The 14740-nt window shown below is 43.3% G+C and overlaps 1 protein-coding gene across 1 annotated transcript in view; it reads right to left on the reverse strand.

Moving 5' to 3' along the window:
* The window catches only part of GUCY2C (guanylate cyclase 2C), an 85631-nt gene that overhangs the window by 13628 nt on the left and 57263 nt on the right, over nt 1-14740 (reverse strand). Inside the window, exons 21-24 of the mRNA XM_060776762.2 lie at nt 13850-14008; nt 12851-13043; nt 6273-6447; nt 691-789 (exon numbers count right to left, since the gene is read on the reverse strand). Coding sequence (XP_060632745.2) covers nt 691-789; nt 6273-6447; nt 12851-13043; nt 13850-14008 — 626 coding nt within the window. The remainder of the gene's footprint in view (nt 1-690; nt 790-6272; nt 6448-12850; nt 13044-13849; nt 14009-14740) is intronic.

Genomic DNA, 14740 nt, shown 5'->3' on the forward strand with positions numbered 1-14740 from the left:
TGCAGGGAGTCAGGTTCTGCTGTATGGAAAACAGAGATCTGGTCCTTGGCATTGTACTTAGGGAAAGGATGCATTTGGCATTTTGAAGTTATGGAAGTTTTGGAACTATGCATTGGCAGGCTGCAGGAAATCAGGGTCTGGCCTAACAGGTACTTCTCCAAGGAGGGAGAATGGGATATGGTAATATTTGGATGCATGACAATGAATGCATGTAAATGTGTGTGAATGGTGATTGAAAATGTAATTCTTCGTTGTTTGTTTGTTAGCCATGCAGTTGTATATCCAATGTAGTTGCGTAGAATCTGTATGTCTGTATGTTTTTCTGTAATCTGATGTACCCTCTCACAGTGGAAATTGCAATAAAAAGAATCTATGCTTTAAAGTTATTAAAAAGTTATTTGTGACAAATTGGTGTCAGAAGTAGGATATTGTTTTCCAATGGGGGAACGTTATTCATAACAAAAGGGGTGAGCAGTGATAGGTGCAGCTCTTCCTGGAGCTGTGGAGACCTCATGAAAAGCAATTGCAAGGTGCCCAGCTGCAGGAAGAGGGGTGTATCTGTCACTGCTCACCTTCCCTCATGGCTAGGGCAGTAATGTGACTTTAAAAGTATGTCAGTTCATAAATTAAGATGATAATATAGGTCTTTTATAGATAAACTGCTGGATTGAGATGGATTAGATTGCATACGTGAACCTGTAGATTCCATTCTTGAAGCTGTGTTCACTGTATCTCCAAACAAACAATAACGAGGCATTTTAATTCCAACCACACCAGCAGCACATGGACCTAAATGACACACAAAATAGGAATTAAAAGAAAGATGTGGTATTTGTAAATGAAAGGAAAGATCTTCAATGTTTAAGGAGATGTTAAAAATCAGTTTATCGTTTAAACATTTTGCCCTCCAGTTTGTATATATACATAACCACAGAAGGCTTTTTGTAAACCAAAAGTCCAAAAAAGTTTTATGCCTTGTTTTTTTAAGGTGCCGTAAGCCTGGCACAGTTTTCACTGCAATGGGCTTAAAATCACTACCTCTCTGAGAAGAAGAAAGAACTGAATAGCTCAGTAATCACAGTAATTAATTTGGAATTAGATTCTCTCAGTGCCAAGACCAACCAAAATGTTACAAGCATTGTCTTAGGACTTTGGTTTTCCTCCCTCATGAATATTGTCAGGGCAAAACATTTCTTTTAAATAAGCTGAATTCCCATAGGAAATCTACTGCATATTGCATCAGATCTAAAATACTTTTTTTTTCTTTTCTGTTCCTAGACAAGAGCACATTTAAAAGCATTTCATGTTCTCTTGGGCTAGTTGTAATTTTGAAAATACCCTGTTCATGTTACGCTCTATCGTCTCCTCTTCTATATCCAAGATAGAATTTCAGCCTGTGACTTGGTTATGTGAAAGGGAATACCTGATGAAATTTCCTTCTACACAGCAATTAAATGTACAGGAACACTCTCCAGTCTTCATTCTGGCAATACCCATACATCCTGGCATTCAATTCCACATATTGTTTTGGTCCTCTCCTCCACCTCCCTCAATTATATTATTACCAATCCTTTCAGCTTTCTGTCATCTAACAGCCCTGTGATGCAACCCAAACTGGTTCAGAGGAAGGCCAAGAGATCAACTTGGCAAATCATGTGAGTAGACCATTTCAGAGGTGACAGAGAACTATAGGCAGTTGCTTAACCTATTTACTTGGCCTTTTTTGGTAGGTTCATTATTACTCTCTATGACAGGAGTGGGAATCATTTAGCTCTTATGCTGTTGTTAAACTGAGGTCCTAACAACCCTAGCCAGACTGGTTAATAGCGAGGAATGTGTGGAACTGCACTCCAACTGCTGGAGAGGGCACGTAATTCCTTGCTGTAAAGAGTGATGAAGACGAATAATCAGTAGCATTTCAGAAAATAGTGTTGCAGAAAAATTGTGGAAGTAGGAAAGAGAACACCTCCAATTTAGGGAAAGGGTTACAAAGGAACATCAGAAGACTGTGGCTGTGTTTTGACAAACAGCTTTGAAAACGTTGTAGCTGCTACTGTCACTCTTTAGAAGAAGAAGAAAGCAGTGGGTGTACATTATTTTAAACACAATCTTGAGAATGTGTTGTCAAAGGCTTTCATGGCTGGAATCACTGGGTTGCTGTGAGTTTTCCGAGCTGTATGGCCACGTTCCAGAAACATTCAGGAGATAATACTTTTTATTTATTTATTTATTTATTTGGGGGTTCTTTTACCCCGCCCTTCTCACCCCGAAGGGGACTCAGGGCGGCTTACAGGAGCAAGGCACAATTAGATGCCTGCATCATAAACAATCGTACACAAAATTACACATAATTACAACAATTCACAATTGACATGCATACAATATAACATAAAATCAGTAAAATCATTAAAACCAAATACAAACCCAGTTTCTCCTCTTACATGGTCAGTGTTTGTTAACACCTAGATCTGGTTTCCGTTCCATTCATCCATCCTGCTGGTCTTACTTGCCTGATTGACTGCTTTAATTGCCAGAGTGCCCAAAGGCCTGGTCCCATAACCAAGTTTTCACCCTCCTCCTGAAGGCGAGGAGGGATGATGATGCCCTAATCTCCCCCGGGAGTGAGTTCCACAGGTGGGGGGCCACCACTGAGAAAGCCCTGCTCCTCGTCCCCACCAGCCTCACTTGTGACAGTGGTGGGGTCGAGAGCAGGGCCTCCCCAGATGATCTCAGACTCCGGGATAGGACATAGAGGGAGATACGTTCGGACAGATACACTGGACCGGAACCGTATAGGGTTTTGTAGGTCAAAACCAGCACCTTGAATTGTGCTCGGAACTGAATCGGCAGCCAGTGGAGCTGGCACAACAGGGGGGTGGTATGCTCCCTGTATGTCGCTCCGGTGAGCAATCTGGCTGCCGCTCGTTGGACTAATTGAAGTTTCCGAACAGTCTTCAAGGGCAACCCCACGTAGAGAGCGTTGCAGTAGTCTATTCGGGATGTAACAAGAGCGTGGACCACCGTGGCCAGATCAGACTTCCCGAGGTACGGGCGCAACTGATGCACAAGTTTTAGTTGTGCAAAAGCTCTCCCAGCCACAGCTGAGACCTGGGGTTCCAGGCTCAGCTGTGAGTCCAGGATCACTCCCAAGCTGCGAACCTGCGTCTTCAGGGGGAGTGTAACCCCATCCAGCACAGGCTGTAACCCTATACCCTGTTCGGCCTTACGACTGACCAGTAGGACCTCTGTCTTGTCTGGATTCAATTTCAATTTGTTAGCTCTCATCCAGTCCGACACAGCAGCTAGACACCGATTCAAGGTCTGGACAGCCTCCTTGGTGACAGGTGAAAAGGAGTGACAGATCTGGACATCATCTGCGTAGAGATAACATCTCAATCCGAAACTCCGAATGATCTCTCCCAGCGGCTTCATGTAGATGTTAAATAACATTGGGGACAGGATCGAACCCTGTGGGACTCCACACGACAACGGTTGTGGGGCCGAACAGGTGTCACCCAGTAACACCTTCTGGGACCGTCCCTCAAGAAATGACTGGAGCCACTGCAAGGCAGTACCCCCAAGACCCATGTCTATGAGGCGTCCCAGAAGGATACCGTGATCGACAGTATCGAAGGCCGCTGAGAGGTCCAGCAGAACTAACAGGGACACACTCCCCCTGTCCAGTTCCCTGCGCAGATCATCTACCAAGGCGACCAAGGCTGTTTCCGTTCCATGTCCCGGTCTAAAGCCAGACTGTGCCGGATCAAGATAATCAGTGTCTACCAGAAATCCCTGGAGTTGTGCCGCCACCACACGTTCCAGGACTTTGCCCAAATAGGGGAGATTGGAAACTGGCCGATAGTTGTCTAATTGAGTGGGGTCCAGTGATGGTTTTTTCAACAGCGGTTTGATGATAGCTTGTTTCAAGCTCGCTGGAATCTTGCCCTCCTGTAAGGAGGCATTAACCACCACCTTCACCCACTCTGCCAAACCCCCTCTGGCTTCTTTTAACAGCCAGGATGGGCAGGGGTCTAGGATGCATGTGGTGGGCCGCACCTCTCCAAGAATCCTGTCCACATCCTCAAGCTGAACCAATTGAAATGAATCCAATAAAACCTGACAAGCAGATGCTCTCGTTACATTCCCAGAGACTGCAGGTAAGGTGGTATCAAAAGCCGACCGAATCCGCCCAATTTTATCTGCGAAGAATCGAGCAAACGCTTCACAGCGAGCTCCAGAGTTGTCAGGGATCTCGCTTTTCGGCGGGTTTAACAGACCCCTGACAACTCGGAAGAGCTCAGCTGGACGATTCTTCGCAGATGCAATATTGGCAGCAAAAGATGTTTTTTGTGCTGCCGCTATTGCCACATCATAGGACCTTAAAAAGGCATTCAGATGTGTTTGGGCTGATTTAGTCGGATTCCTGCGCCACACGCGCTCTAGCCACCTCTTCTTTCGCTTCATTGCTGCCAGCTCCTCAGTAAACCAAGAGGCTGGGTTAGCTCGGTTACTCGAGAGGGGGCGTTCCGGAGCGATTGTGTCGATTGCCCTAGTCATCTCGGTGTTCCAATGAGAGACCAAGGCATCGACAGGGTCGCCAGTCAAGGAGGTGGGAAACTCCCCAAGAGCCGTCAGGAAACCATTTGGATCCATAAGTCTCCTGGGGCGGACCATTCTAATGGGTCCACCACCCCTGCGGAGGTTGGGAGGAACAGTAAGTCTAAACCTAATCAGGTAGTGATCGGACCATGACAATGGAGCGATGGTCAGCTCCTCCGCCCCGACACTGTCACCCCATCCCTGTGTAAAGACCAAATCCAGTGTGTGTCCGGCAGTATGGGTGGGACCAGATACTAATTGGGACAGGCCCATGGTTGTCATGGCGGCCATGAAGTCCTGAGCCGCTCCAGAGAGAGAGGTCTCGGCATGAACATTGAAATCTCCCAGGACCAAAAGCCGCTGGGAGCTCAACGCCATGTCCGAGACCACTCCTGCTAGCTCAGGTAAGGAGACTGTCGTGCAGCGGGGTGGTCGGTACGCTAACAGAATCCCTATCCTGTCCCGGTCACCTAACCTGAAGCCGGCACACTCAAATGATGATGATTGTGGGATGGGGCACCTGATCAGGGGAATATCAACCTTATAGACCACTGCCACTCCTCCTCCCCGCCCTCCAGGTCTTGGCTGGTGCTGCACAGAGTAACCTGGTGGGCACAGTTGGGAGAGATTCACCCCTCCCCCCTCGTCCAGCCAGGTCTCTGTTATGCATGCCAGGTCGGCTCGCTCCTCCTGAATTAGATCTCGAATGGTGGAGGTTTTTCCATTTACCAACCTGGCATTAAACAGCACCACCCTTAACCCAAAGGGACCACCATCCTGACACCTCAGCTGTATCTTGTCGGGAGTATTTTTAGAAGTTGCCAATATGTTCCTATCATTTTCAGGCCGAATCGTTTGCATGGTTGTAGAATGTGTAATCTTTGGAATTGCCAATGTTCTATTGTAAATTTTGGGCCGAATTTGCTTTTGTCTTGAGTCCTTAATACGTTTTGGGTTTGCCAGATCATTGTTATAAATTTTGGGTCGATCAATGTGTTCCAGCTGATACTTCTGGAATATGGCTATACAGCACGGAAAACTCACAGCAATGCACCATCTTGAGAACTTGAAATATAATTTTATAGATATATATCATTTATTAAGGATAATTTCAATGTTTTGCCTTTAGATTATATTTTATATCAAAGCACTATAACAAAGGTGGGAAATTTCGGTCCACATGCTGCATTTATTGTTTTTGGGTGTTCTTTGCTTTTGACTTTTTTGTTTGTGTTGTGTGCATACAACCCACAAGCTACACTTTTTTTGCCCACAATATTACTCCTACTACTTCTCTTTAGAGTGGAATGTCACTCTCTTCTTTGATTTATGAACTATTGTTCCTGCATGGACAACTGTGGTACAACTTTGAAAAAGCAAAATTCCAGCTGGAACACATTGATCAGTGGTTGTTTGAATCCATCTTACATTTTTCAATTCTGCAACTAGGCCACTATTAAATTCATAAAGGCAGACCTAGCCAAGAATATTAGTGTTAGACAACATGCTTTAAAATCTATTACATTTTTCTTCCAATAGTTACAACTAGTACTTTAAAACAGTAATATCCAGTGACCTCATAATATGGGTCACATCTAGAATCAAGTTAAAAATGCAGTTGAAAGATGTTGCTTAATTCCCACCCATCCCTAAATATTTGTGTCACACCATACCAGAGTGAATTCCAATTCGAATCCATATAGGAAGCCCTGGAAGATGTTGAAGCTCAAAGGAGCCCACAAAGCTCAATATATCCAGTGCCATTTTTGAAATATCCACTGCATGACAGTTGCCATTTCTCCTTGGTAAACCACTCACTACCATGTATGCATCTCCAATGGTTTCCACCTGTTGAAACACAATCAAATGTCATTGTTTTTCCCAGATAAGACATTTTGATCAGATGCAGGGAAGGCCTAGTATGTCACCCTGTTCTTTTCTGTTCACCTGGGAAAGAATACTAAACACCTTTCGACTAACAAACATGTTCATATTGTAAAATAAGTTCAGTACAGCGGGTCTGTAAAAAGATGACTTTCCCTGAAATGATGGACTGTTGTTTTAACTTTTAGGAAGTTAAAGAAAGTGATGCTTATTTTGCAGACAGAACCCCTCAAAGAAAAATAATTCTTGCCTTTCATTTTATATGCTTAAGACTGCCAGCAATGTTGTGTTTTCTCCTACAATTCAACACAACTAATTATGTCTAGGTTGCTGCACTCTTCACAAATCTACTCACCTATAGCATTAGATATATTTAAAGGCTTCGACAGTGTGGAATGGCCAACTATCCAAATGGTTATGAACAAATTCAGAATAGGAAACAGGATTAAAAATATAATGAACCAAATGTATTCAGATAATTATACAAAGATAATAATAAATGATGAAGTCACCAGAGAGATAAAAATAACAAGAGGAACAGCCAAGGATGTCCTATGACTCCCATGGCAATAGAACTATTGGCCAATGTAATAAGGAAAGATAATGAATTAGAAGGTATAGGAACGAAGTTAGGAAAAGTTAGTTTATTTGCAGATGACACGTTGCTAATGATAAAGGCGATAACGAAGAAAATGGAGATAATTAAGAAACACTTAACAGAATGTGAATGGGTGACTGGATTGAAGATGAATTGGAATAAACCAGAAGCAATGCTATTTAACTATACTAGGCAGGAGGAGGAAGAATTTAGAAAGTAAACAGATACTTACTTACTTAGGCGATCCCTCGTTGGACGAGTAAGATGGTCTTCCATCATGGGTTTCCTTGTGGGTCCGCATGTGGCTGTGGAGCCCTATTCTTGCTCTGCATCTTCTTCCGCAGTGAGGGCATTGGTTTCCAGGTGGAAGGCGGTCCCGGTCGGGGTTGGCTTGACGCGCCTTCCTCCTGGCACGTTTCTCTCTTTCACCCTCCACTCGTGCCTCCTCGAATTCTGCAGCACTTCTGGTCACAGCTGACCTCCAGCTGGAGCGCTCAAGGGCCAGGGCCTCCCAGTTCTCAGTGTCTATGCCAGAGTTTTTAAGGTTGGCTTTGAGCCCATCTTTAAATCTCTTTTCCTGTCCACCAACATTCCGTTTTCCGTTCTTGAGTTCGGAGTAGAGCAACTGCTTTGGGAGACGGTGGTCAGGCATCCGGACAACGTGGCCTGTCCAGCGGAGATGATGTTGGAGGACCATCGCTTCAATGCTGGTGGTCTTTGCTTCCTCCAGCACGCTGACGTTTGTCCGCTTGTCTTCCCAGGAGATTTGCAGGATTTTCCGGAGGCAGCGCTGATGGAATCGTTCCAGGAGCTGCATGTGGCGTCTGTAGACAGTCCACGTCTCACAGGCATAGAGCAGGGTTGGGAGGACAATAGCTTTATAGACAAGCACCTTAGTATCCCTACGGATGTCCCGGTCCTCAAACACTCTCTGCTTCATTCGGGAAAATGCTGCACTTGCAGAGCTCAGGCGGTGTTGTATTTCGGCGTCGATGTTGACTTTGGTGGAGAGGTGGCTACCAAGGTAGCGGAAATGGTCGACATTTTCTAATGTTACACCATTAAGCTGTATCTCTGGCATTGGAGAGGGGACGGCTGGTGACTGCTGGAACAGCACTTTGGTTTTCTCGATGTTCAGTGACAGGCCAAGCTTTGTGTATGCTTCTGCAAAGGTGTTGAGAGTGGCTTGTAGATCTTCTTCTGTATGCGCACAGACGACATTGTCATCAGCATACTGGAGTTCTATAACAGATGTTGTTGTGACCTTGGTTTTGGCTTTCAGTCTGCTGAGGTTAAATAGCTTGCCGTCTGTCCGATAGATGATTTCCACTCCGGTGGGAAGCTTCCCATCAACAAGGTGAAGTATCATGGCGATGAAGAATAAAGTTGGGGCAATAACACATCCCTGTTTGACACCCGATTCCACCTTAAATGGGTCACTTTGGGAGCCATTGCTGTCCAAGACTGTTGCCATCATGTCATCGTGGAGGAGCCGCAGGATGTTCACAAATTTGTTTGGGCACCCGATTTTTTGGAGGATGGTCCAGAGAGCGCTGCGATTCACTGTGTCGAATGCCTTTGCAAGGTCGATGAATGCCATGTACAGAGGTTGGTTTTGTTCCCTGCATTTTTCTTGGAGCTGTCGTGCAGTGAAGATCATGTCCACAGTTCCTCTGGAGGGGCGGAAGCCGTTCTGGGATTCTGGGAGGGTGTCTTCTGAGAGGGGCAGAAGGCGGTTTGCAAGGATTCTTGCGAGGATTTTTCCAGCAGAGGTTAGAAGGGAGATACCTCGATAGTTTCCGCAGTCTGTTCTTTCCTCTTTTTTGAAGAGGGTGATGATGGTGGCATCCTTGAAGTCTGCTGGGATTTTCTCGGTCACCCACACTTTTTCTATGAGCTGGTGGAGTTGGTGTGTCAGCGCAGGTCCTCCCTCTTTAAAGATTTCAGCAGGGATCCCATCCGGTCCGCTGGCTTTGTTGTTCTTTTGTTGGCTGATGGCATTGCTGACTTCTTCCAAACTAGGCAGTGCTGTAAGCTCATCCCTGGTTTGTTGTTGCGGGATTTGTGAGAGGACCTCTTCGGCCACACTGGAGCTGCGGTTCAGGAGGCTTTGGTAGTGTTCTTTCCAACGTAGTGCAATTGACTTTTGGTCTTTCAGGAGTTTGGTTCCGTCTGATGAGCGTAGAGGCTGTATGCCGTGGTTTCTTGGTCCATAGATGACCTTTGTGGCTTTGAAAAATCCTTGAGCATTATGGGTATCTGCCAGGTGTTGGATTTCTTCAGCCTTCTTTGTCCACCAGATGTTCTTGAGTTCTCTTGTCCTTCTTTGGACCTCAGCTTTTGCACTGGCGTAGATCTTTTTCTTAGCAGCACAGTTGATGTCTCTCTGCCATGTTTGGAAGGCTTTCCTTTTCTTGTCGATTAGCTGTTGGATCTCGGTGTCATTTTCGTCAAACCAGTCTTGATGTTTCTTGGCTTGATATCCAATAGTTTCTTCGCAGGCTTGGATGATGGAGGTCTTCAGTTTGTTCCAATGTTCCTCAACATTTTCGGGGTGTACTGTGGGTAGATGGTCCTTGAGTGCTGTTTGGAGATGGGCTCGCCTGGAGGGCTCCTGAAGGGCTTGGGTGTTCATTTTGCGCCTTGTCTTTCTTCCTTGGAGTCTGCGCTTGGGGGCGATCTTGATAGCCATCGTGGATCGGAATAGCCTGTGGTCGGTCCAGCAGTCGTCAGCACCTGTCATGGCTCTTGTGAGGTGTACGTCATGGCGGTCTCTGGCACGTGTGATTACATAGTCTAAGAGGTGCCAATGCTTTGATGTCTTGAACTTGTTTTTCTGGCGGAAGAGCGTGTTGGTGATGACAAGGTTGTGCTCCGCACATTTGGTGAGAAGCAGGATGCCATTCGAGTTGCTGTTTCCAACCCCGTCTTTTCCTATGGTGCCTGGCCACAGGTCGAAGTCTCGCCCAACTCTTGCATTGAAGTCCCCCAGGAGAATGATTTTGTCCTCCTTAGGTATCCCCGATAGGACGGTGTCCAGCTGACAGTAGAATTTCTCCTTGATGTCTTCATCAGCGTCTAGTGTTGGTGCATAGACACTTATGATGGTTGCCCGTTGGTTTTTGGCAAGATCAATTCGGAGGGTGGAGAGTCGTTCGTTGATGCCAGTGGGTGCTTCGGACAGATGTTTCATCAGATCATTTCTTATAGCGAAGCCAACTCCGTGCATTCTTTGGTCTTCTTCGGGCAGTCCCTTCCAGAAGAAGGTGTAGCCTCCTTTTTCTTCCTTCAGCTGTCCCTCTCCAGCTCTCCGGGTCTCCTGAAGGGCTGCTATGTCGATGTTGAAGCGTCCCAGCTCCCTTGCAATGATGGCAGTTCTGTGTTCGGGGCGTTCACTGTCACTGTTGTCCATCAGTGTCCGTACGTTCCACGTACCGAAGTTCATTTTTCTTTTTTGGCCGCAGGATGGTGACCCCACTGGACGCGGCAGTCCAGTCAGGGATAAGTGAGGCAGACTATGTTTAGGGCACCTTTTCTAGCCCCCTCCCCGTGTGGGGTGAGCAGAGTGGGTCCTAAAAAGGGCTGCTCAGTCGCGGATACAGCTGCCAAACTACTCAACTGCCTCGGACCTTGAGGTAGAACGACTGAGTCCGTACCCACCGCCCATGTGCCAGTCTGTGACTAGGGGCTTCCAGATTTCACAGTCCTGCCCCCGTCGCCACTCGCTGATCGCCATGGGACTTTGGTTGGTTTGTTTTTATTTTCTTTGGAAGACGCCTGTGCATGGGTTTTTTTAATGTGTGGAGGTCAGTGCACAACTGAACAACACACAGTCTTCACAGATGAGGTTCCACTGGTGATGTAGTTTAACACAATGACCATGGCTTCTCAGTCTGTTGCAGCCTTCTTCCGCCTTCGCAGCCGTTGTAACGTGTGCCATGTTATCCTCCGCCTGCTCCGCCGTTGAGGTCTTTGGGTCTTCGGACTGTGCTTGGTCTGGGACCTCCCCCGCAGCCACTCCTGGAAGTGCACGACTCCAGTTGTTGTGCCCACAGGTTCATCGGAACACGCAAGCCCCCTCACCACGACAAGGTGACAGTCCATCGAGGGGGGTAAACAGATATAAAAGATATGAAAATATATGTGAAAAAGGATATAAAATACCTTAGAATAACCATAACCAAAGATTTAAAAGCTATAGAAAGAAAGAAAAACTTAGAAGAACTAAGGAAAGCTTTAAAAAGGAAAGCTATAGAGGGGAACTTAAAGGAATATAACAATTTACAATTATCATGGTTTGGTAGAATAGCATTAATAAAAATAAAAATCTACCTAAAATAATTTTTTGTTGAATGAATCCATTAAAAAATTGGAAAAAATAAAATAAATGGCAAAAAATGATAAATAAATATTGTAATGGGAAAAAGAACAGACTAAACAAACAACTCTGGTACTGAATATAAAAAAAATATGAGGCAAACCAACTAAAATATGTAGCAGAAAAGATGATGAATAGAGAGTTCAGAATGGATGGAATCTGGGAATGAAGGAATTGAGTGGATAAAGGACAATATATTGTTTAAGTAAATTTTAAAGAAAGAGACTAAACTAAATAGATTGGAAATATATTATTAATATAATGGAAATATGGAACAAATATAAAAGACACCTAATTAGTAAGAATTCAGTATCAACACCAATAATAATGGAAAGGGATTTCCCATAGGAATTAAAGGAAATATTAGATAAAGAATTTGAAAAAAGGGGAATTAAAAAGGGTAGGAAAATGGATGGAACGAAAAAGTGAGAGATGTAAAAATGAGAGATGAACTGAGAGGAATAAATATTTAATGACTCCACTGAATCCAATTAGAAAAATGAAATAAAAATTAGTGGATCTGAAACAAAACTGGGAAACAAATAACACAATTTAAAGAAATAATACTAAAATGATTAAAAAGAGAAAACAAGAAACAAGTAAAAGGAACAAGTAAAATATATAAAATATTAATTAAGGACATGGGGGTGGGGGAGACTAACATTAAGAGAATTATGGGAGGGGGAAGTAGGAATAAAAATAACTGAGAAAAAATAGGAAGAGATATGAAAAGCAAGACAATTAAAATATGTCAATTAGAATAAAATAAAATAATTATAAAGTAATTTGGAAGTGGTATTTAACACTGAGAAAACTAAACATTATAAACAACAGCTATAATGAAAAATGTTGGAGAGTGTCAAGAAACTGGAACATATGGGATTGTAAATAAGATTTTGGGGAAATGGTTATAAGGGAAAGAGAAAATATTATGAATATAGAAATTAGAAGGAATCCAGCAGACATTAACAGACATGCTTTTAGCAGCAGCTAGATTATTAATATCAAAATATTGGAAAGGGGAAATGACAATACAAATTCATGAATGGTATAAAGAAGTCTGGATAATGGTGTTGAATGATAAACCAACATCAAATTGAAAAGTGAAGACGGGACTATGGAAAAATGACTTTGAAATTATTTGGAGAAGAGTTTTAGAAAAAATATTGAAAAAAGAAGGTGGAAATTTACCTCCACATGAAGAACTGAACTTTTGGTGGGATTTTAGAAGAAGAGATGGCTCTGGAGAAGGGGAGCACAGAGATGAAAGAGAATAAAAGGGGAGATGTACAGCTATAAGAATGGTGAACTTGCATTTAAATAATTGTAAAAATAACTTATTAAAAACAACTCCCTCCTCTGAAAAAAAAACCCCAAACAAATCTACTCACCTTGTAAACATCATGATGGTCAAGAATGTGATCAAAATTCTTGTAGATATCATTAAGCATGTCTACCACTTCCATTGGAGTGCTGTATTTACAGATTGTTGTGAACCCCACAATGTCACTGAAGTAAATTGTGACTTCTTCAAAGAGTTCTGGCTCTACCAATCCAGTTTCTTTCAAAGACTTTACCACAGGACTAGCAAAAGAGAAAAGAAATGTCTTGGGAAGGCATCTTCTTAATTTCAAAATGTATTTCGAAAAGCTTTGTAACTTTGCATGGTGGCTAATATCAAAATCGTTATGTTTCAGGTGTCCAATAGTGATCTGAATGGAGACTTGGAAGCTGAGGAGTTAGTAGAGAACACACAAGATTGGATCATATCTCTTGGCTGACCAAACCTGATGCCTTCAAGATGATGACCCAATGCTTGTGAATATAGGCCATCTCTGTAACAACCTTGGTACATCTTGAGACTAGCCACAGCAATGGTGAAAGCTGTCCTTCACCAGGATTTCCAAAACCAGTACATCAGTACCAGATGGGCGGCTGGTAGGAGTTCCTGGAGAAGGGAGCAGATTCCAAGCTTAATCTCCTTGGTAAGAAGGAGAGATGCTGTGTAAAAAGCCCAGTATTTCCTAGTCTTTCCGTAAGGAGTCACCTTAGAAATTCAAACTTGGCCTCTTGAAAAATAATTTGCATGTTACATTGGGGAAGATAAAAGCAAGTTTATATTTCAAGTATATTATCATGAAAAACCAAGAAGCTGGGTTATCTTATTTTTGTGCAGCAAAGTAATATTTGAAACTGTTCCAAAATTGAGAGGTTAAAGGAGTTTCTGTTAAATTACTTGGAACATTTATGGGATCATTTAGGTCATAGTGTCTAATTATGTTCTCTGGAGACATGAAAAAGATTAATCTGTAAATCTTGTTAGAGAGTTTCACCCAATGATTTTCATGTCTGGACTCCACAGAGTAATTGCCACAAGTCCCTGCACTCACCCTGGGAGAAGCATGAAGTTAAGTCTGTCGGCTCTGTCTCGTTCTGCTTTGTAAAGTTTGGTCCTCTCTTCCACTAAATGCTCCAGATTTCTTGAATATAGCTGTAGACGTCGGATTAAAGTGTCCATGTAGCTTTCATTGGTTTGGCTGTGATAGTTGCTGAAGAAAAAAAAAGGAAATTCAGAATTTATGAAGCCACCTTTCAGGACTGATGGGAAAGAGAAGCAAGTGAAAATTAGTTCTATATTTGACCAAAATGAAAAAAAAACCTGTACTCTTCCTTGTAGATTATGATTCTAGACTGGCAGTATTCATTCATTAAGAAAAGTTTTAAACTTCATAGCTGGGTTCTGAAAGTCATTATAATCTTGTTATTTCATGTTTCAAATTTTTATATAATTTTTTTAAAAAACTCTTTTCTTGTGTGTGTGTCAGGAGCGACTTGAGAAACTGCAAGTCGCTTCTGGTGTGAGAGAATTGGCTGTCTGCAAGGACGTTGCCCAGATGACACCCGGATGTTTTGATGTTTTATCATCTTTATGGGTGGCTTCTCTCATGTTCCTGAAATGAAGAGCTGGAGCTGATAGAAGCTCATCCATGCTCTCCTCGGATTCGAACCTGTGACCTGTCGGTCTTCAGTCCTGCTGGCACAAGATTTTGACCCATGGCGCCACTCTTAAAATGAATGTAGATAATAATTTGGGGTAGACAAGTATATATTTTCCAAAAGGAATTTTGCATCCTTGACATTTACATTTGGTAACAGCAATTTTCATTTTAACCTTGGGAAACTGCTGTCTTTTTCCCCTACTAACTTGTAGCACTGAAATCAATGGTTTTTTTAAAAAATCTGTCCCATCTTTCAAGGAGCTTAGTGTAACATTTATCACC

This window comes from Anolis sagrei, chromosome 5 (genome assembly GCF_037176765.1).
Source record: "Anolis sagrei isolate rAnoSag1 chromosome 5, rAnoSag1.mat, whole genome shotgun sequence".
NCBI classification, from domain to species: Eukaryota; Metazoa; Chordata; class Lepidosauria; order Squamata; family Dactyloidae; genus Anolis; species Anolis sagrei.